The 23647-nt window shown below is 44.0% G+C and overlaps 1 protein-coding gene across 1 annotated transcript; it reads left to right on the forward strand.

Moving 5' to 3' along the window:
- Window positions 1-1565: 1565 nt before the first annotated feature.
- Window positions 1566-4084, forward strand: LOC146195982 (uncharacterized). Its single transcript, XM_084596313.1, has 3 exons — window positions 1566-1591; window positions 2201-2264; window positions 3370-4084. Exons 2-3 carry the CDS (start codon window positions 2223-2225, stop codon window positions 3550-3552), a joined length of 225 nt encoding a protein of 74 aa, XP_084452439.1. The 5' UTR covers window positions 1566-1591; window positions 2201-2222; the 3' UTR covers window positions 3553-4084.
- The last annotated feature ends 19563 nt before the right edge of the window (window positions 4085-23647 follow it).

The raw sequence follows: 23647 nt of genomic DNA on the forward strand, positions 1-23647 counted from the left end.
GTTCCCAAAGATTTTAACACAGTTAGACGCAACATCCTAAGGTTACTTTGTCACTGGTTGTAATCTCGCGCGAAGCATCGATCAGAAAATTTTATAGTCAGCTGGCGTTAGTAGTGTACGAAGCGACGCACTTCGCTCCTTTTGTTTTGCCCAAAGTGCACTCGTTTTCGATGCTTTACTGTTGCCAAGGTGCTTTCTGTATCAATGAAAATAGAAGTGCACGTGAATTGAATAAATTGGTAGTAATATCGAATCTGCCAATTCATCGGATGTGCAACCCAACCACCCTAGCTATGTACCTTTTATCTAAATTTCTTTCGTGTCGGAGCTTTGTTAAGAGTCAAGAATATATTTTCATTTTCATCACACAATTCTCTTCATCTAGCTGGAGACAGGAGTCCACTTTATGAGCACTTAATAGTTCATAGCTGTGTGTCCCTTAATGCTTTGTTCGGGGCTAACAATAAAATGACGGCTAAATGTACATTTCGATTCTCACTAAAATCTTCTTACAAGCAAGCAAAAAAAGCATTGACTCATATCTGCATTCAGAAAAGCCGCTTGCAAATAATGCTACTCCATCCCGATAATATAATAATTACCACTATTACCAGCAGATCGGTGTTATTATGCTCTGCTTGGGCCTCTGTTCACTGGCACGCCGTATAAACCAGTTACAATAGCATCTTACGCAGAATGATGGCGACCTGATGCAGGGATAAGTAGTTGTTTTCATGTGATGCTTTTTTATTCCCACAAATATATTTTTTATTTTCTGCATTCAGAGAACTAGGAAAGCAATTGAAGTGAGAGATAGACAGCACACACAAACGCACACTCAGCACACAAACAAACACACACACACACACATACGCGCACACACATGCACACACGCACACACGCACACACACACAGGCCACACGACACTGTAACCAGAGAGGAATGCCAGCTCGCATGAGATTATCGCGAGGTCTAAAGTGTATTTATAATAAGGGAGTAATGGCTTATTAGCATTCACCTGAAAGAATTCCTACGGTCCAAAAGAAATGATATACTGCTCTCTAAGAATCTTCAGTAGTTGAAAATAATTCGTCTTTCTCCAGGGCGGAAGCTTAGGACGAGCGCCTCTCCGAGGCAATCAGTCTTGAAGAAAGTAAACCAAGATGATTGCTCAAAATCGGCAGTTGCGAGCTATGTGATCGAAGTTATGCACAAATGCAGATCGGAAATTCTTTTGTCCAATGCATGGGGGAATTTGTGAAGGTGGACTATATTAGTAACAAAGCAGTGCTTATATTCGGTACATACCGCGAGGGCAAATAAGATGGAGAAGCAGTACTACTAACTGAATGTGAGAACAGTGGTTCTGAATGAGTCCTTCAGGCAGTGTTGCAGGCCAAAATATATGTTGTGCGTACGACCTTTGCGACTATTCCCTTTTTTTCGGTGGCAACGGCATTATCTGCCGCATGCATGACAAGTAGTCGCGAGACAAAATGCAATCTAAAAGTCAGCTCACGTTTATTTAGTGTGCGCATCACTTCTCTATTGCAGAAAAGGCTCGCTACGGTGTGCGCGTGAACTCTGTCAAGTGAGTATTTGCGCCTAAATATTTACAAGCTTAGACTTCTACTAAAGCTCCCAGTTCTTCAAGCGAAACCGACCATTTCATTCTTTATGTGTGCGCAGAATTTTACACTTCATACGCTCCCGTTTCATGTTTTTCACAAAATATTAATTATACCGTTGATTTATTCCTACCTCCTGTTTATTCAGCCGGATGAAATTTATGAATAGAAACTTGTTTAATCCAAAGCTCGTTTTTGATATGCACGGTGTGCGTATTCAGTGAATAGCATTTGTTTCAGTGGCCAATATTTTCGTTGTCCAATTTCTTCCGCTTTTGTTGTCTCTTCTGTGCCTGCTGTCAGAATGCCAAGTAAAGTTTATCCGGATAATTTTATTTCGCGTGGTTTACTTGCTTAAAATCATTTTACAGAGTGGTCACTGTATACATCGGCCACGAAAAGTACATTTGCATAAACATAGTACTGTCGTCCCAAATTGCACTCACTTGCCTAACTGTGAATAAATGGACTCGTTAGAGAGCATGAGCTACTGCATACTTTTGTAAAATGCATTTATTGATCCCAGTTCAGCATACTGTAGTCGACTAGTCATTACACATTTTCATTTTTAGCCCAGGTGTAATTTTCACCAGTATGGGCAGGAGGCCTGGCGAAAGCAAGGAAGAACACTTTAAGGTAAGGTGCTTGGCGCAGCCGATATCTCTTTAGCTCTTGTATAGTTTCATGTTTAAGTATGTCTAATGACAGAAGGCATTTTCTTAGCGACCTAGGTGTGCAGAGGTGAAACTATGCATAAGGAAAGGAGTTTACAAATTCACATTGGTCACAGTGTACCCACAAAATCTAATTTTGGTTTGGCTTAGTTTTGGTTTGACCCCACCGTGGTGATGTATAGTAACTATGGCATTACTGCTATCACGAATGCGGCATCGATACCCGCCCGCGGTGGCCGCTTTTCGATGGCGGCGAAAAGCAAGACGTAAGTGGGATGTGCGCTTTCAGTGCACGTTAAGTACCGCAAGTAGTCGAAATGTCTGGAGCCCTCACTACGGAATCTCTCATAGCACGAGTCGCTTAGGTAGGTTAAACCGCATAAAGCATCCTTCACCACCGCGACGGGGCTCAGTAACAGAATTTGCGCTGCACGACTTGGAGGTTCTTTTTAAACTAGCGAGATAGGCAGAAGATTACAGAAATCCTTCATTTAGTTTGTATATTCTTTGAATATTTCGTTTTTTTTTCCACTGTGCTTCCAGGAATTCGCAAATATCTGGGCAGTCCTAAGCTTAGTGCGCACCCGACATTGAAAAAATTCACATTCTGGATTTATTTGTTCGCCACGCATTTCCAACCAAGTTAGTTAAAACATCGAGCATATTCATGAGCTAATATTGAAGTGAAAAACATCTTGTGCTCAGGATGGTTGTAATATGCCAAAAAATAGAGGTCATTACAGCGCCTTCACAGCTTGAGACGATTGTTAATGCGCTCTCACGTCGTCGCGTCCGCACTTCAGATGGTTGCTTCGGCACACTTTAGTATGCACGATGTTCCAGTCAGAAGACACACATCTTCTCAGAGGACACCTGCAGCTATTCGCAATTCAAGTATTCCTTCTTTATATGCCAAGAAGTCTCTCCGATTATACATTTCTAAAGGGATAGCAATCCACTGTCAATCGTGTAACTAGCTTTTTGACCGTGCTAGTGCAGAGAGAGATTTCAAAGTGCGCACAAGATACGGTTAAGGCTACTGATCATTTTGTTTCCTTTGAACGTAGCGGGCAAGCAAGGCTATGGCTGACGCCCACCTCATGGGCCGGCTAGGACAACCAGAGGAAGTTGCGCGGGCCATCGCTTTCCTGGCCTCAGATGATGCGTCCTTCATCACAGGCCACACGCTGCCAGTGGACGGAGGCCACTTACTCATGACGCACCTCGACATTAGTCCTCCTGAACATTAGAACGACGTACCGAGTCTATAGCCTGAGTGCACCGGCTATAGGGGGGTGCGACTGAAAATCTCCAGAGGCATTTTCGAAAGTGTGTCCGAGAATCGAGTTGCCGCTGCTCACTCATCACTGCAAGTACAATTGACGCTCGTGGCTAAGATTCTTTTGTCTGAAATTTGCACTATATTTTGCAGCCTGCAGCATACACTTTATCCCTTTCCATAAAAGCGAAAACGTTGATGACGCAGAAACCATCTGGGGGAAACTGACGCTTGTACGCGCCACATTCCTGCCAGAAGCAAGCGCTAAATTATCAACTATAATTTAAAGCCTTGTTTCACTCTAAGTATCACCCAAATAAATCACTCGTCTTTCTTTTTTGTCTTCTACTTAACCATGTATCTCCATTCCAAAAAACCTTTCATGTTTTCAGCACATAGGCGCGTCAGCCTAACGTGATCTATTGTTCCGGCCACGACTGTATTGTGCCAGCACCGTTGTACGGTTTTAACAAAACATCAATAAAGGCTCTGTGTGAACAACATCTGGCGTGGTCGTCGTCATTGGCTGTGAGCGAAAAATCGTGATAGTGCATTAAGTTCAGAAACAGGGAACAGGAATAGGAAATTTTCGAATTGACTACCACTTTCACAAGGAGGACGACGTCATTGTTTGTGAGCGAAAAATTGTGATAGTGCATTAGGTTCAGGAATGGGGAACAAGAATAGGATGTCGAAATGATGACCCATTTCTCAAGGAAGTTCCTGTAACCACGGGGAAACCATTTAGCTATTTTCAATGGGGGTGAGAATATAACCCGAGATTTCGATTTATCGGACGCCCATACTGCTGATCACAAAGGCTATCTAATTCAAGCTGAAAAAAGCTGAACTTGGCAATAGCGCAACGCGAACAGGGACAGACAACGCTATCCAGTTTTACTTTCAAAGGCGAATATAAGCTAAACGTTCCCGTGTCTTAAGCATTCACGATATAATTTGCAGACCCGACAAGCAAATTTGAACCGATGGCACACTTCACACCGTGTACAGTTGTAATAAAATGAAACGGCATGAACAAACTGGCTATAAATTAAATGCTTGGTAAACCGAAGCTATTGAGTACAAGCCTAGAAATATACATAAAGTACTTTCATTAATTATTTTACGCGACGGTAAATGCATTATCATGCGGTTCAAACAGTGTATTTCCAAAATAAATCTTTTACCGCTTGGCCATCACATCCACGTTTTTTTGTACACAGGGTCTATAAAATGGCATGAAAAATATAGCAGCATAAAAAACGTGTAGCACTGAACTAGAAAAGTGGGCTAATAAAGTCTGTTTTGTTGCCAAAATCCTGGAGCCAAAAAATAACGGACGGCTGTATTACGGTGAGACATTTGGACGAAAATGTACCGGCGTGGGCAAGACTCGGCTGACCAGATAAAATTTAAATGCATGGCTATAGATAAATGCAACTGCCAGAGATCTGACACCTAAGGAGGCGCAAAAGTCTCTATGTTGTTTAAGCAATAAGACTGCCTAAATAGCGCACTTCACCTGTCTCGATTCAATTGAAGTAGGAAACTCAAAGAGGAAGACGCTCAAATATGCATTGGCTCTCGTCAACAGAGATACATACAGTCTCCCATTTCAGAACGTCCCAAATGAAGATTATGACCATATGAAAACCGTTTTACGGAGTGTTACTAGACTTCCTTAGGCCTCCGCATATTCACCTTCACCACCAAATTGATGACGTTGGGGTGTTCAATTGCAGATGCAATCAGAACGTTACTTGCGCGTGGTATTTACCTGTCGATGTTGTTGCTGAATACGCCGGTCGTTTATTTCTCAGAAGACCTGCGTTGTTGCAGAGCCCATGAATTTATATCGTGTTCTGAAATAGTCAATCACTCGTACTGCGCAATCCATCGATGTTATCTTTAATTATCAGCCAATAACTTTTAATATATATGAAACTAGAAGCCATCCAACCTTTACATCATCCATTCCCTCGATTCCGCAATCCTGAAAAAAAAAAACGGTAATACACCCTGAATATGTAACAATGGTACAACTTCGCAAGCTTTCAGCATGACCGAAACGTTATAGACGCTTGTAGAAGGAGCATTTTATAGATCGACTCAACGCGGCAGGTGAATGCTTTCTTTAGGCGAAAAAGGAAACGACGTAAACATTTCCAGCAAACTACAAAATATACGAGTATCCCACTTGCGCGTGCCCGTTGTCAGATGACATGTCCAGATATCAAACGGTCTGCGGGCTGTGTGATATCATAAGAGCACATTACAGATATATTGCAAACAGATAAAAATCTAAATTGTTAAATATTATAGCGGCAAAGTATCCCATATATGACCCAAAAAAAGCGGCTCCGAATGGTCAAAATTCTTGTGGTAATAGATACTATTGGCACCCACGGTCATTGAAGTAAACTTTGTCTAAGTTGCAAACTTAAGGTTTTTGATTATTACACGAGTAATTTGGCAAATAAAATCAACAGCAAAAATTATTGGACATAACATCCATAGACGTAATTAACAGGAAAAACAAGAATGAAAGCATGCTATATTCAGAAGACAATGACGGAGATAGAAGACAGCATTTATAGGCACTTCTTGATGGTGCAAAAATTAATCAGCTCCTAAATGTTTATACTTGAACTAGACGCTTTTTGAAGAGGAGTTCCAGAACTGGTATGACCAATAAGCTCAGAATAAAATCACGTTCAGAACTCCAAGTTCACGAATCAAACACGCTACCCTCAGGCCATGCAGGCACTTTCGCATACCTCTTCGTGACCTTATATTTATGCCAGGTAGAGTAGCACACAATGTGGTAGCTGGGGACAATATGCTAAAGAGAGTGTGCAAGAAATATATACACGAACTAAAGAATAAGTGAATAAGAGCGCAGGAAAGTGAAGGTATGCTAGCGAGGATCCGCAACGATCGAGGGCTGCTGGCGGGTGTTGCTAATGCTGTCCCGTCATGCCCTGGAAAGCGGAGTTAACGTGTTGTACAAATTTGCCACTAAATATGCTATCACACAAATATGCTTTAGGCCCCGTAAAGGTAATGATGTCGTCTGGAGGTGTAATCATTTGTACATTATAATTCGGAAACCATTTATTTTTCAGGAGTCTTGGGGCACTAGTGAGTGCCACTTTTGCAAATGAAATGGAACGAATGGCTTCTTTTCTAATTTTAAAAAGGAAATATTCTTTGCGGGCAAAACGACACTGAAAAGTAGGGTCCGTATTATACTGTCAATGCAAACCTTTGATGCATTATGGTAAACGTACGCCATCAGCTGCAGTTGGAGCGGTCGTCTACTAGGATGCATCAGCGTAGATTGTGGTATAGTAACAGCGGCCTTACAGCTATAAAAATGGCGGATGGAGCAGAGGAGGAGAAAGACTTCAAGGCTTTATGAAATCGGGAGAATAAATTCAGATACACTTCTCCTTCTCCCTATGATAGAAAGCCTTTACAGTTGCTACATTGCTACATTTTCTTAGTATTACAAATTGTTTGTTTGTCATAATATTTATGCACCAAAGTTTGCTGGTGTGAATCCTTTTTCTTGTGGTAAGCTCTGAAATCAAAGCACAGATATAATTAGGGGTAGAGAGACCTAGAGAACAGTTGTCATTCAGCATAAATACAAGCATCAAACCACCACGGTAGTCGAAATTAAGCACAGATATGTCCAGACAGCAAGCTTATGAATTATTTGAACCAACTGGGACAAAATATTACCCTGCTGAAAACTGCCAATGCAACCACTTGACAAAGTGCCCGGTCGAAAATGCAAAAATAACAATTTAGTGCAAGGGCTTCAATTCATGACAGAATTACGGTCAAATGATTGTCCTGTTAAACCATGACTGACCTTCCCTCTATTTTCACAGTTCTTATTAGTGACCTAGGCTCGTCAACAAGCATGTGATAATATGATAATAATGAAGAGTTTGGCCGCTGGCGATGTGCTAAGCATGGCTCAAGCATTCCGTGCTTCTTAGAAATGGTAATCATTGAACACCACTGACAGGTCTAGCTTTAAGGAGGTGCCGGTAGACTCGTCAGTAGATTAGTGCTGTAGATTGGAAAATCGCATGGTAGGCAGGTAGGCCTTCGGAGCATCATGTATATTTAGAGGAAGTAGGTGCTCAAGTTTTTAAAGTGTGGAGCGTGTTGACCAAGCATGATGGTGATAGAGAAGATTCGAAGACGGGCCAATGATGGTGGTTAGGTTATTACTGCGTGGCCTTCTTTAGTTGGCGGTAGGTTGCGGGGCCTATCTCGTCTGGCATGACTCGGCAAGGTAGCTACGGTAGCGGTGCAGCAACTGACCGCCCCTGGCAGTCCGATCAAACACATATGTGCACGCGCTTTGAGCACCGATTGGAGGACAATGTGCGAGCGAGTGCGCCTGCATAGATACATACACCAAAACATCTTGTTCATTTCCAAGCAATATCTTCATATTAAATCCGTATTATTCCCCTTCTTTAGTGGATAAAGAAACGCTGCTCAATCTGTTATGGTCGACTTTATTGCCGGGCTGTTAACAAATGCGTGCTTTACGTAGTTTATAAGTAGCAATGACGAAGTACTGTAAATGAATCTGAAGCCCCCACAATGGACAGTGCGCCCCTCTCTTGGAAGCCAATTGTCGTATTGGTCCTACAGTCACCAATATGTTAGCGCGGCCGAAGTTTTGCCATGACGAGCAACCAAACTACTCAGTATTCAGCAGCCTCCCGCCTCATCCATCCAATTCCATCACCACACTGTTAAGACGTCGATCATGAAGTTAGAAAGTTAGAAAGCAAGGCGCTTTGACAAGGCTGTACTTTCTGTGTCTCAATTATTAAACAGTATTTTGTTGTGTTAATCAGGCGGCCATCATTCCAGACCACACATTGCATGTGCTTCACAGATACGATCATTATAAAGTGATGCTTTATTAGCAATTGCATTGTATACGAATCACACTTTCTACAATTGCTTTGCAAACACACTTTCGTGCTCAGTGAGGAACTTTGACGTAGCCCTAACGTCCTCTAAAAGAACATTATTTTGAAATGCAAGCTCCCTACAACTATTCTATTGTTTTTATTGGTTTCATACTGACTTTTTTCTGTACCTACTGCCTCTGCGCATCCACATGTTTCTGTCTCTTAGCCAAGACATCCACCTGCGTTTATTCCTACGGCCGCAGTCACAGTGCACGCTGTTGCGGCCATCGTATCACGCGACGATAGTCTTCGCCAGAAAACAAGGATGTTTCCGGTGTTCCCCCATGCTGAGCCGAAGCCCAGAGACCTTACCAAAGTAGTAAAGACAGCCTAGCAGTTAATGCAAAGCGGGGCAAGCACCCTTCTGCCCCCAGCGCCGCAGTTTTGGAACAGAAACGTTTTCTCATCGCTTCTGAACCGGTTTCGCCCATGTGGACAGTTCCCTCACCGCCTTTTTTCGCCCTTGGTGCCCATCGCAGTATTTCCTCTCCTCTCTGCACCAGACCGCAAACATGTGCAAGTTGTATGAAGAAGCTGTTGCCCTTTTCCTCCTCCTCCTGTCACCCATCCCTGGCAAAGGAGAAAGGTCAAATCGGCTTCAGAGGTCGGGTTTTTGTAGTAGTAGGATAGTAGTGCTACAGCAATGAATGTTCCGAAAGCACTGCAGAGTTTGCAGTGGGCCAGAAAGAAAGGAAAAACTTTATTTAGGTCTATGTTATTTTCAGCAGTTTTTGAGGCGTCTTCAGACGTGTCTCCTTATTATATCCTTAGGAGTCTTCTCTGCCGACCTCGTCTACCTACAAACAATAATCGGTTGCCCTCCCTCCAGGGCTCCGCAGGCCACTGCCGCATGTTAGGGCTGCGGCAGCACGTCTTGCTGGGCTTTGCTGAGGTCGCTGGACAGCCGAGTCTCCCATTGCTCCGCACTTGGGTTTCGCATTTTGGGAACCACGTCTATGATTTTACAGGTCCATGCGATGAGATATAGTATGGGGTTATCTTCGCACAATAAACATCTGTCCGCGAACATCGTAGGGCGCATTTTGTTTAGAATTTATTGGTTTAGGGTTTAGGTAACAACCTCTCTGTAATTCTCAAAATGACAGCCATTTCTTTGTTGAGGGAACTGTGCGGCGGGGATTTCGAACTCTTCTGCCTCTTTAGCTTTCTATTATGGGCGAGTATTGCTTGAGTGCTGGTGAAAGTTCCGTGGTCTTATCCGATGCTCGGAAAGCAGTGTATGCTCGAGATATCCGTTCAGCCTGTTGGTTCCCGGGCACCCCATGTGCCTGGTACCCAGATAATTTTGTGACTGGTATTGTTTTCTTTATCATGGTTTTTAATTTTGTCATTCGCTTCGAGAAGTATACGGAGGTTGGTACGACTCATATTGTGATTTGTGTAATTTCGGCAGGCTGTTTGAGAGTCCATGAGTATCGTTAGCGCCCACCCGGTTCTATAGCCCTTCGCCGCCGCTATAAGGAACTGCTACTTCCTCGGTTTTTGCTACCATGCAGTGTCGTGTAGACGCGCTGGTCTCTTGGCATAGAGATGAGTTGACCACCATTGGCACTGCGGTTTCCGTGTCTCCACCTCTCAAGGACGCGTCTGAATACACCGTTGTTTCTCGAGGAGCGTATGTTTTCTTAATGAATTCGGCCCTAGTTTCTCTTCTGCCTCGATGGTGGTTGGGGTTGATGTTGGTCGGGATTTTAGTTACCTTGAGGGACTTGCGAAGCTCATCGGGGATCGTTTCCGTCCTCTCCAGTTCTTGTATCTGCCTCGAGTGGTTGCTACTTAAGCTACGCCTCGCGTAGCTCTTCGAAGATGTTTTGTAATCCAAGGGCCATAAATTTTTCTGTAGATGTGTTGCGCGGTAATCCGCTGTCTTATACACTTTGTGTAGCAGGGCATCCTTTGCTGGATTTCGCTCTTGTTGACGCACTGGTAGTGCAGGCATACATAATTCGGCATACTATCACGTTTCTGACTAGATTTAGTGTGTACACTTCGCGCATGCCATGCCACCTGTTGGTGATGCGTGTGATCATGCGTGAACTTTCCTTCCAGGTAGATCATGCGATTAGATACCTTCTAGAATGCTCCTTCTGTCATAAACAGTACATCGAAGAGACAGGACAACCAATGAACGACATCGGGCAGACGTAGACAAAAACCTCCCGAAAGCAGTTTCCCAGCATTTCAATCAGAAAGACCATAAGTTCGAAGAAATTAAATATTCTCCAGTCAGGCTTTAAATCTGCAAGGGATAGAAAATATAGAGGCGTATCTAATTCATAAATTTAGAACACTGGAACCAGCAAGTATAAATATATCTAAGGGAACGTTAGAATCCTTTAGGTATATTCCCTCTCCTTTACAACTATTCGGGAAAACAATCTCACATAGCGTCAATTGTACAGTTTATTCACAAAGCATGTACACCCTATTCCCTTCCGCAATAGCATAAGCCTGCACGTTCTTCTAAACACATTTCCTCCTTATCACTTGCTGCTTGAATTTGTCCTCAAACATTTTTTTATTATTATTTTTTATTCTTTTCTTGTTAGTTGGGGTTTCCTATGCGGTTATTATCCCGTGACGTTGTATTTGTCCCCCTCCCCCAGTTTGCAGAAAGTCTTAAGAATTGTTCCCCTTAGATATATGCCTTATCAGGGCCTTTCGCAAACCCTCCCTATGTAAGGTGTATCTACACGAAACCCGCCTAAGTGGTGACTAATCATCTACCCGGTACTGAGATTTTTTCCTGGTGCTGCCACTGTTACTTCTTTTGTAGGCCACAGGATCTCTAGTTCCAGGTTGGGATACATACTTAAGGTTATTATTATTTTTCTCTATGCGGTTATTATCCAGTGACTTTGTACTACCCCCCCCCCCCCACCCCCTCCTTTTAAGAATTGTCCGCTTAGATATACGCCTTATCAGGGCCCTTTGCATAGCCTGTCGCTTTGTAAGGTGTATCTGCACCAAACCGACTTAAGTGGTGACTAATCACCTACCCGGCATTGTAGTTTTTCCTGGTACTGGCGCTTTTACTTCTTTTGCAGGCTACAGAATCCCTGGTTCCATGGCTGATAAGTACATACTGAAGATTTTTTTTTTCACTTCATGACCCACTTTCTTCTCACGCATCCTCTGCTTCCCACTCTTTCACACCCACTTTCCCCTCCCCAGCTCTCCTTCTTCGGTAGCAAAAGCGTATTTACACCCCTGCCAGTGATGATCGCTATGCCCAGACGAAGACAAGTCCACTTGTCGAAACGTTGGCTCATCTGCGAACTGAGGCGTACGCCGTTCACCCTTGTTCAGTTCCTTTTCATGCCTAATAGTATGGTTCACATACAATGCAAACGCACCAGCACGCGGCTACTTGCATCATCCAGCGCAAGCTCTAGCGTGAGCGCGGTTCGAGGCTAGCTCTTCATCAAACGCTTCTTCCAACTTCCACTCTCATTACAACATAAAACGACACCACACGTGATTTCACAAATTTTGAATACATGGCAGAAAGGTTTGTTCCATGGTTTTTAAACTGCCAGCCTTTCGCGCAGCGGCACTTGTTGCAAGCAAAGACTGCGATAATTTCCTGGCGTGGGCGTTAGTTTGTATAATTATGCAAAAACGGCATCAGGAGTACGTGCGCTCACGAAATCGAAGATACCGTTTAATTATACCTTCCTCGTGAGTCTTATTGAGCGACTATGAGTTGCATTAAGGTCCCGTTTCACTGCAAAAACCATTATTAGAAGACAGAGACAGTAAACAATTTGTTGGGGATTGTGCATGTGTAACTCACAATTATTTTTTCAATGTGCTTCTTTTCCGCTGTTGTGAGGCCATCGTAATGTCCCTGCAAGTAATAAACATCAAAATTAGTTTAGGCACATCAGTAATGAAATGTATTCCAACTATAATGAAGTATACCATGATTATCTCCCATGGTGAAAAATACGGCACTCCGGAGTCTGCTCCAAATACCGCTACTATTCAGGCGCGCTATAAATCTAATTAGATGAACACTGCACCACCATTGATTCCAGAACAAGATAGACTTTGGTGATTTATGCGGCGGCTGTGCTAAACGCAAATCTCATTATCCCTCATTCTATTTAAATTCTTTTCTCCGGAAATACATCACAATAAGAAGCCTGCTCTAGGCTTTGCAGATTGCATTGAAGAGGAGTCGTTCTTCATGAAAGGCACCGACAGGTACACCATGGCTAAAAAAGCTTTTAAAGGCCGCCATCAGATTGTATTTTTAAGGCATTCCCATTCTGGTTCAGTTGGCAACCAAGGCCACCGTGTACTGTGCGATGTCAGTAATGCAGCTGGTCGAAATGTCTGTACCACTTTGATAATGAGTACTATAGCCTTAGTCACATTGAGCTGTTGAGCTCAAAGACCAAGCACAAAGTATTAGCATTTAGTGTTTCATCTGCAAAAGGAGGTATAACTCGTATTGCGGACAAAATTGAACGCGACTTTTATTGTAGCTTTAACAGGGCAGTAGACTACTCAGGAATCGTATGCACGCCGTCTATAAATTTGGTAGATATCTCAATGTCGAGCGCAGAAGTCGTCAGGACTGTACAACAATCCACATCCCGTAGGGAGTCTAGTGTTTTAGCGGCTATCGCTGGCACCGATAGGTTATCCGTTTTGGTAATCGTAACGTTGCCACAATAAACAGTTCGTTTGTGTGTGATAGCGGCCAGCCCTGATATCTAGATTTGCATCCACCCTTTATCATAGAGGCGTGCAAACATTCTAGGCAATCAAAACAATAATAGAGTGTAGCATGAAACGAAATGTGTCGTTATAATTTATTGCTATTGTGTTACAATAATTAAACCATAATAAATCGTATGTAGCCTCTATTTATGTTCAAGCAGCTTGCATATTTACCTATAGTGATGAAATATATGGCCCGAATAAGCTGTTTTGATGCAAATATAGAGCCATGCTTCACAGGTATAAAAATTTTGGATTACGTGCGATAGGCTACAACAATAATAAAGGCTTTTGTTTTCTTTTCTTAGTCACGATCTCATGTGTTGAAACATCTTAAAGTGTTGGATTTTAAAGCCAGGAGTTCAATCGCCCCTTTTTTTCCTACAAATATCACAGGCTCAAAGGAACACTCAATGAAGAAGTCACCATTTGCAATGTACTGATTCATGTTTCGAGCCCAACATTTACATCACTGCCTTTTTGTAACTGTAAGGTGACATTTAAAATGATCTGGTTAATTTGCTGCCCCCAGGAACAGTTTGCTGCGTTAGCCTAGAATACACAAGGTGGTCTAGATTGCTGTTTTCTTCTTTAAAATCTACGCGGCGTTATTTTCCCAACGAGAAAAGTGTGAAATATACATTAAGTTTATTATACCCTAATAAAAAACGAACATATGCTATACATTTTGTAAAAGAAATAGAAGACTCTCATTGCTCTTCATAGATCAGAATGGTGATGGTGTCTGTGGGTCCCTTTTAGTCAGACCACAAATCGAGCTTTAAGATGAGTAGTTAGTGGCCAACAATAAATATTTAGCTGATATTTTGCAACTGAGTTCATGTGGAACACGCTAAAAATTTCGGCGAGATAGACGGATAGATGTTAAGAGCCTCCCCTTTGAAACGGGTGGTGATAGTCGTCACTATGCTCAACATTTTTTTATAGTTTTTTCTTTACTGGGAGAGATTCCCGCCGGCACCACCATGTGATGGTGATTATATCTTCAAAACGCATTTGAACAATGGGATTTGAAGGTTAGATTAACGCTTGTTTTTTGTACTTTGTACAATTTAAGATTGCCAAGGAAAAATAAAATTCGATTTGCCTTTCGTCACTGGCTGGCACCTCCCGTTTGCAAGTAATGGTGACTTATTGTTAATTTCGCACATTTCTTCCTTTGCCCTTTCAGAATACGGCATCAAAGCAGAAGGCAATTTGCACTATTTAAGTGGCTGGCCCCATCTTTCTTGCTTTGTACTTCCGCTCCCCTCCCCCCCCCCCCCCCCCATCTCCCCTGGAAAAAAGTGTACAACATCCGGCAACCTACCCAAATCTGCCAAAGCTTTGTCCTCTGGCACTCGGTCACGTTCTGGAGAGAGAGAATAAAGCAGTGTTAGTAATAACAGGCGTAGAATATTTCTGCGTGTCCATTTTGATTGCGGAAGAGAAGCATGAGCGCTGTTTTCGTTACCACTCACAAATGTTGTCCATTCCTTACAGAGGTGTTACCAGTACAAATGCTTGCTATTCCCCGCTAGCTCATGCTGCGAAATTTTTAACACACGTTTCTCTCCATACAAAAGCTTATATCAAAGTATAATGACTACTTCTCTATTTTGTAATAAAAGGCATTAGATATCCAGAGACCATATACTGCTCGGCATCCTCTAAACGTTTATATACATCTTTGAATTTCGGGAAAGCTTCGCAAAGTGCGTACTTCTATGATATAATTGTTCGAGGGGAGGTCCTGGAGTACCTATCGTACTAATTCGTTTCCTCGCAGCGAGTCACATAACACGAACTATAGGTGAAGATCTCCAACATTTAGAAGTTTTTCTAGGAGGCCACAACCTTGTAGAATAATAATAATAAATTACTTGGGCTAAGGCTTAGATTTCCTTACTCTTACCTAGAGGAAAAGCTGTGCCGCCCTCTATGACAGTTTACATGAAGTTTCCTGACGACAAGTTCAGCCAGTATAGGCACCCGAAGCATCATGGGCCGGAGAACTATCGAGTGCAGAACTACAATTTTTGGAGAATAAATAATGCAAAGATAAACGTTATTGTACAGCAAAAAACGTCTTAATATTCAATAATGTGACTGTAGATTGCAAGAAGAGAGCGAAGCAGTATGTCAGTGTGAAATTTATCCAATATAAGCGATGCCTCTTTCTCCTATTGGCTAAACCTGGAGCCGCAGATGTACCAATATTTCGCACTTAAGAGGTACACATTGAGAGAAAAACACGTTTTGGAAACAGGTATGACTGCCCAATTACTTTAGGAAGTTTTTAGTGGCATTTCAGAAAACAGAAACCTTCTATTATCGAAGACTGCTTTAGCGCCTTTGCTACTATAACTTTCGCGGTCAACTTCTGCACCACGGGATGATGATGATGATGTAAATAAGACATCATAGTAACTCCACACCACACATCCAAGAAAACCCGACTGCCTCGCTCCAAGTAGGACACCGGCCCGCAATTCTTAGCGTGCCCATGGTGGCTGAATTGCAGCATCCTCAGCTTTCTTTAGTCAAGGGTGTAAGCGTCTCTATGGCTAAAAACTGTATTTACGTGCGGTTAATGCGACATAATTTCAAAATTGAGCCCAATACACAAATCTGGCTTCATTTCTTCTGGGAACGGAGGGGGCGGGGTGGGGGGGGGGGGGGGGGTTAACATTCGAAACTGACTCATGCGATCAGACGCCGTAGTGTAGGCTTCGAAAATTTCGACCACATGATGTCTTAGCGTGCACCGATATCACACAGCACATGGCCGCCTCGCTTTTGCCTCCATCAAAATGCTGCCGCCGCCACGGGTGGGGTTGTTGTTGTTGTGGCTGTAGGAAGACGGAAAAGAAAATGCATGGCCCTGCTACTGGTTCTGTAGCTGAGGCACCTCCGCTGCCTTGTGCCGACAGAAGAGAAAATACAGGAGAAAAGAAAAAGAAGAGGGAGACAAAGACGCGCGCCGCACAACAGCCGTCATCTACAAACGAAGCAGTTGCGGGTGCAATGACGGCCTTCAACAGATAAATTTCGGTGGCTGCTAGCCCCCGCCGCAAGAGGCGTTGACCTACCGTGACAGCCCCGCAGGGCCAGATACTGCCACCCTTTACCATCTCCTTGTGGCTGGGATTCGCTACCACATTATTGGGCATACACAGAGCCTAAAATAAACGCTGAGTTGAATCAGACAACAAAAGTGTAATACAACCTAGCCCAACAGACAAAATTTACTTGGTCAACCCAGATTTTGTGGATTTCCTCGCCATGGGGGTGAAGTGGTGAGGACGCTCGAAAACTGTGCCCGAGGATGCTGGGATTCGCTACCGCAGCTTTGAGCACAGTTTTCGAGCACCATAACTACTTCACCACCATGAAAAGGAAATGACAAGAAGGATAAGAAAGAAATGGAGCGCGTTTGGCAAGCACTCACAGATTATGACTTCAAGCTTACCGGTATCGCTCAAGAGGAAAGTATACAACAGTAACATCTTACCTATACTCACCTATGGGGCTGAAAAGTGAAGGCTAACCAAGAGGGTTCTACTTAGGTGGAGGACAACGCAGAGGGCTATGTAATGAAGAATGGCTGGGGTAAGATTAAGAGATAGGAAGCGTGCAGAGTGGGTCAGAGAAATAACTCATGTTACTGACATTCTAGTGGAAATGAAGAAGAAATGGGCATGAGCAGGACGTGTAGTGTGAAGAGAGGATACCCCATGGTCGCTAAGGGTAACACACTGGATTCGAAGAGAAGGAAAGCGTAGCAGGGGGCGACAGAAAGTTAGGTGGGCGGATGAGGTTGAGAAGTTCGCAGGGGTCAAGTGGATGCAGCTAGCACAGAACTGAGTTAATTGGTTAAATATCGGAGAAGTCTTCGCCTTGCAGTGGGTAAAGACAGGCTGATGATGATTATGATTAGTGCAGGACCTCCAAAGTTTTCGGAAGGACAAAGGCTTCCTTTACACATCAGCGGCGTCTTGTGATTTCTTATTGAGATGATGACGTCACAGTTATGGTTGACTCAGACATTTCAGCGCCGTTTTTTGCTATATTGCGACCGCGTGAACAATGCTTTGCATTTTCCGAAACTATCCTCAATACTGCTAAACAGTAACGTGGCAGTCTTAAGCGAACAAAAAAGGAAGAATGCTGTCTGGGTATAATGTTTCGTAATTAATTAACTCATTTGGCTATTGCCTATATTTATTTCAGAAGCACGTAGAATTAACATTCGAAATGCTGCGGCAAAAGGGCCTAGCGGAAAGTGGCCCCCGCCAAGTTATTTAATACTGGTTTACGTGTAGGTAAATTCTTGCTTCCCGAACTGTGTGAGCTTATACAGCCGGAAATGTGTGACTGAAGTGGACAGTGGACATTACCAGTGCTCGTTTTGCGATTCGAGTTTCTTTTGCTTAACCCTTTAGTGCACTCCAGAGTTCAGTAAAAGTTTTCTCTGCATTATTACCTCTCCTTAGAACTGACACGTGTTGCAGTGCTTTGTAGCTCACATTGTATGTGTCCCGCCACAATGGATCGACTGCTGAATCTGAAGGCTCGGGACCTGATTCCGAATGCGGACCACACTCATCGATTAAAGTAAAAACAGAGTCCCTGGTACTGTGCGATCTCGGCGCACGATTAAAAACCACATGTCGCCTAAATGCCGCCAGTCCTCCACTACTGCGTCTCTGAGTGGCTTTACAACCATAAACCAGATAAACTAAACAATGTATGTTTTTTCTTATCTGTTACTTGACTTCCTTCTGCATCGCCTTTGTTGTCTGTATTTAGTGCTTTCGTGAAGCTTCGATTGGGGCGGCTCATTCTCTGACCAGATATATGCGAAAGCTAGAGATAGAAAGGTGATCTGCGCTCTTCAGTTTCCAGAATTGCCGGACCTAGAAATTATTTCGAAAGATTGTAAAAACTATCTTCCCCTCTCCTCGCCCTCTAGAAATATAAAGTTGTATTAGTGTGCATATCAGTGTGTATTAGACTCCGTCGTCGGCCTCACGATGGTGCATCAAGAATTGGAAATATTTTCAAGAAGAAAAAATTGTATTGAAATATGAAATAAATGTCTCTGGCATAACGACCACACCTCCTTCACCCCGCCCCCCCTCCCCTCAACCACACCCGTCCGAAATTCATGCATGTTTAGCCGAACAACAATGAGTCAAAGAATGAATTTTTACTGATCAGAAAAAGAATCGTGCCATTCTGAGCGGCAATCTTCAGCTGAGTTACAGTCTTGCGTATTTTCAAAAACCTCAAGAACATAAAAAGGCTAAAGCTTTCCCCTTGCAAAAGGCAGGGCTTCCACGCTTGCTGCCGATACACCGCCACTCATGTTTAGGAACAAACTCCATGGGTTCTAAACTTTTCAAAATGGCCGTGCTTGTTGTTTGCTTTAATTGGATTCAATACTTTGCATCTACGCGGCCGCTTACCTTTATCTCCCAGGTGCCGAGTTCTTCTACACATTCTTTGCCTGTCTTGCAGAGACTTCTCAGTAACTGAAAGGAAAAGAAATGAAGTAGTTTGATCTTGAAATGGTCATTTAAAGGCATAATATTATTATTGGATAAGCCGTTATATCCGAGAGAATAGTTCCTTTCTCTGCTATAAAATCATAAGTAATTTTTCCTTCTTGCATTTCCCGAATGCAGACATGTGAGTTCCGGTACATTGCACCATTTCTGCATAACCTGCCATTGTGTTTTAAGAAAGCTAAGGGCGATATTTAATGCTTGAGAATCTAGAAGAGCAAAAAATAAGTAGAGAAAATGTTGGCAAGCAACACTATTGAGCCGTCGAGCAGCCCCTGGGCGTCTCCGATAGTACTCTTCAAAAAGAAAGACAACAGCTGCAGGTTTTGCGTTGATTATCGACACCGAAACAAGATAACAAAGAAAGACGTGAACCCTCTTCCAAGGATCGATGACGCTCTCGACTGCCTGCATAGTGCCAACTACTTCTCCTCCATCGATCTCCGTTCTGTATATTGGCAGATCTCTGTTGATGAAAGAGATTGTGAAAAGACGGCTTTTGGCACGCCGGATGGCCTCTACCATTTCAAGGTGATGCGTTTCGGCTTATTTAATACCCCTGCGACATTCGAGCATATGATGGACTCCCTACTATGCGGGCTCAAATGGACCACATGTCTGTGCTACCTCGATGATGTCATCGTATTTTCATCAACCTTTGAAGGCCACCTCCATCGTGTTTCGGCTATTCTTGGCGTCTTCCGACGAGCTGGCCTTCAGTTGAACTCCAAGAAGTGTACCTTTGGTCGCCGGGAACTCAAGGTCCTAGGACATTTAGTCAACGCCCATGGAATCCAGCCGGACCCCGACCAAATTCGCGCTGTAAGTGATTTCCCTATACCGAAATCTAGCAGCGACGTCCGTAGCTTCCTCGAACTTTGCTCATATTTCCGGCGATTTGTACCAAACTTCGCAGAAATAGCCCGTCCGCTCACGCAGCTTCTGAAAAAAGAGGTCTCCTTTACCTGGGGCCACGAACAATTGGCAGCCTTCGTCGCTCTTATTGCCCACCTCACCGGTCCGCCAGTGTTGGCTCACTTCAATCCGTCAGCGCACCGTCAGAAGTACGCACCGACGCAAGTGGTCATGGAATTGGTGCCGTTCTCGCACAACGTCAGCTTGGTTTACCTCGCGTCATCGCCTATGCCAGCCGACTCCTCTCTGCGGCCGAACAAAATTATTCCATCACTGAACGTGAATTATTCCATCACTGAACGTGAGTGCTTAGCCTTAGTTTGGGCCATTACAAAGTTCCGCGCTTACTTGTATGGGCGGCCATTCACAGTAGTCACTGACCACCACGCACTGTGTTGGCTTTCTACACTCAAAGACCCTACTGGCCGCCTTGGACGTTGGGCCTTGCGCTTCCAGGAGCACAATTTTTCAGTAGTTTATAAGTCTGGCCAGTTGCATCGAGACGCCGATTGCCTGTCCCGTCATCCAGTCGACCCGCCAAGTCAACCTGAATGTGACAATGAAGCTTGCGTGCTCTCTATTTCTGATTTTTCCTACATTCGCCGTGAGCAACGCCAGGACCCTCAGCTTCGCGAAATTATCAATCGCCTCAGCGCCGATCGCCATGACCCTTCCCTTCGTTTGTTTGTGCTCTACGACGGCACCTTATACCGGCACAATATGCGACCTGATGGCCCGGCCTTCTACTAGTAGTCCCTCAGCACCTACACTCAGCCGTCCTTCAACAGCTTCACGACGTTCTTACAGCGGGTCATCTAGGCGTCTCTCGCACATACGACCGTGTGCGCCGTCGGTTCTTTTGGCCAGGCCTATATCGCGCAGTCCACTGCTACGTAGCTGCTTGTGACCGCTGTCAACTCCGGAAAAAGCCATCCGTTTTACCAGCTGGACTTCTGCAGCCAATCGACATTCCCATAGACCCATTTTCTCGAGTGGGTCTGGATCTTCTAGGGCCTTTTCCACTGTCCGCATCGGGGAACAAATGGATTGCGGTGGCCACTGATTACACCATACGCTACACGGTCACACAAGCAATACCAACCAGTTGTGCAACTGATGTCGCTGCTTTCCTCCTCAACAACGTTATACTCGTACATGGAGCTTCCCGCCAACCGCTAACCGACCGTGGCCGTTGCTTTCTGGCTCGTATAGTCGACGAGATCGTACGGCTGTGCAACGTTCGTCATTTTTTCACGACTGCCTATCATCCACAGACGAACGGGCTTACCGAACGCCTTAACCGGACACTGACTGACATGTTGTCTATGTACGTTTCTGATGACCACCGTGACTGGGACATAACGCTGCCATTTGTGACATTCGCTTACAATTCGTCGCGTCACGACACTACCTGCTACTCCCCCTTCTATCTTCTATACGGCCGTGAACCTCTGCTTCCTCTTGACAGTCTGCTCCCGTCTGTCACCACTGCCAGCTCATATGCTCGTGACGCCATATCCCGAGCTGATGCTGCCCGCGTTGTTGCTCGCCACCGACTCGCAGCCTCTCAGCACTCCCAAAAACGTCGCTATGATTCCTGTCATCGCAATACCGAGTATTCTTGCGGCTCTCTCGTGCTGCTTTGGACCCCAGATCGCCGCGTTGGCCTCTCGGAAAAACTTTTGCCCCGTTATACAGGACCCCACCGTATTTTACGACAAGTGACACCAGTGACATACGAAATTGCGCCCTTGCATCCCGCCCGCCATGCCTCTACACCACGCACCGAGACGGTCCATGTTGCACGCCTAAAGCCGTACTACATGGACCCTGGTTTGGACGCTAGTACGCACCGGGACGGTGCTTTTCAGCCGGCGGGGTAGTGTCACATTAGGCGGTGCATACGCATAAGGAAAAAAGAAGAAGACTCTCGTGAGTTGGAGAGAAGACGACTTTCAGCAGCGTCGGCTGGTGCCTGCAGAAAACGCCTGTTTGAAAGCCTTGTCTTCCGTGTTCGCCCTCTGCTACAAGCTGAACTACCCCGTAACAATATTGTCAGTTATGAGGCAATATATATGCTTATTGCTTAAGGAGAATTTAACAATATTATTGCATATTCATTGAACATGGACACCAAGCGAAATGGCCCCCTGTATCGTCTTCATTCGTCAGCATTATGTCGGCGACTTTTTCGGAGAGCAAGAAAAGTTCTCCACCTCGAAAAATGAACACGGATCTGAAGTTGCACGGAGCCGTGTAGAAGGAAAACGCAAGTGTGTAGCCGATGAGCGAGACTACGTAAAAGAAGTCGTATAAGCAATTGACATAAGTCTCTGAGTCAAGGTTAGCAGACCGTTACAGCCAGTTTAACAATGAAACTGTTCTTACTGTCTTCATAGAAAATAAGCAAATTATTGGGAACACTGCATAAAAGACCGTACCACACCTAGTTAATGCTTGGTATAATAGAATATTGACGCATATTGTGCCCGCAATTTCTTCTTTATAAATCAGTTGAAAATCCGTCTGGTCGCTGCAAGATAACTTCAATAACTTCAACAATTACAAAAAGAGGGATATTTGTCCAAATAATCCGCCTTATCATAAAAGCATTGTAATCTTCATAATTCTAAGCCCTATAAACGTTGCGAGAAGTACCTTGTAAAGCCACTCATGCATCATACCTATTATTAAAAGGATATTGAACAGTGATGTGCTACTTATTGACCATCGTTAAGCTTACGTGCACGAGCTCATTCTGCATCGCAAATAGAAGAACGCAATATTTGCTTGCTGTCCTTCCGCTGAGTCAACTAAATTCACGGCGAAGAAAATCGCTGTTCAGTGGACCGGTTATTTTTCAACTGATACGAATCATAGAAAGCAATCACTTAAACTGAATGTTTGGGTCTGAAGCCTTATTATGTTTTCGCCCTTTTTGGCCCATCCGTTGAGTTCAGTCTCGTCAGTGATTTAAACTAATTCATACAATGTTTTGCGTGAAGCAGACGCTGTTTACACTTCAATTATTTCGTGGTTCTGTGGCCACTCAACGTTCGAAAAGGTGCTTAACGTGACTCAGGCGCTTCATCTGTGACGCAAGCAAGCGTAAGATGCCTTGTATTGACCTGAAGAGTGGAAGAAGTAAAACAGGGAATGAAGCTGGCGAGCCTCGGCGGTCTCAGCCCTCCGTCCAAACCATTGTCAATAAAATTACCCATTGCGTAAGGACATGTCATCTCCACGAAGTCGATCCATTATTTCGAAAGCATTACGTCATGATTGCAAATGCGGTAGCTGTTCGAGGATTGATAAGTCTGTGAGCACAATCGCCTCTGTATGCGAAGTCACAGCATTACCTGCTTACTCTAACCAGAGAATTTATTCCTGCCAACATAGGTGCAAACGCAGTACCGGTATATCAAAGTACGCGATCGACACCGGAGGTTCACGTTCGCCTTAATGATATCACGGTGTCTGGCAACCACGAATCTGGAGACCACAACAGAAGAGCAATTAATTGCTTCTGCCTCACAAGTTATCATAAGAATTATGGTGCCTATGCAAAACCTCACCTGGACATATATAGGGTTCTTTCTAACACAGAGCATGTTCACACAGTCATGCCAGCCAAGGAATAACATTTACTGCCTCACTCGCTACTGTAACAACGGTGATACTTATTAAAAGCCAATTATAAGTGAATAAAATAGCAGTATGCATGGAAATAACTTTGGAAACATCATACGTCCAACCATTCTAATATACTGCCAATTTCGACTAATAAACGTAACATCAGACGCATCATCAAAGTAAATGA

The sequence above is a fragment of the Amblyomma maculatum genome, chromosome 3, assembly GCF_055883805.1.
Source record: "Amblyomma maculatum isolate TAMU_Amacu chromosome 3, ASM5588380v1, whole genome shotgun sequence".
In the NCBI taxonomy this organism is placed as follows: Eukaryota; Metazoa; Arthropoda; class Arachnida; order Ixodida; family Ixodidae; genus Amblyomma; species Amblyomma maculatum.

What these genes read in the sequence shown, in the direction of transcription:
- LOC146195982 (XM_084596313.1), top strand. Translation starts at nt 2,223, where the DNA reads ATGGGCAGGAGGCCTGGCGAAAGCAAGGAAGAACACTTTAAG. An exon ending in GCAAGGAAGAACACTTTAAG is followed by an intron (nt 2,265 to 3,369) that starts GTAAGGTGCTTG and finishes CTTTGAACGTAG; the next exon opens with CGGGCAAGCAAGGCTATGGC.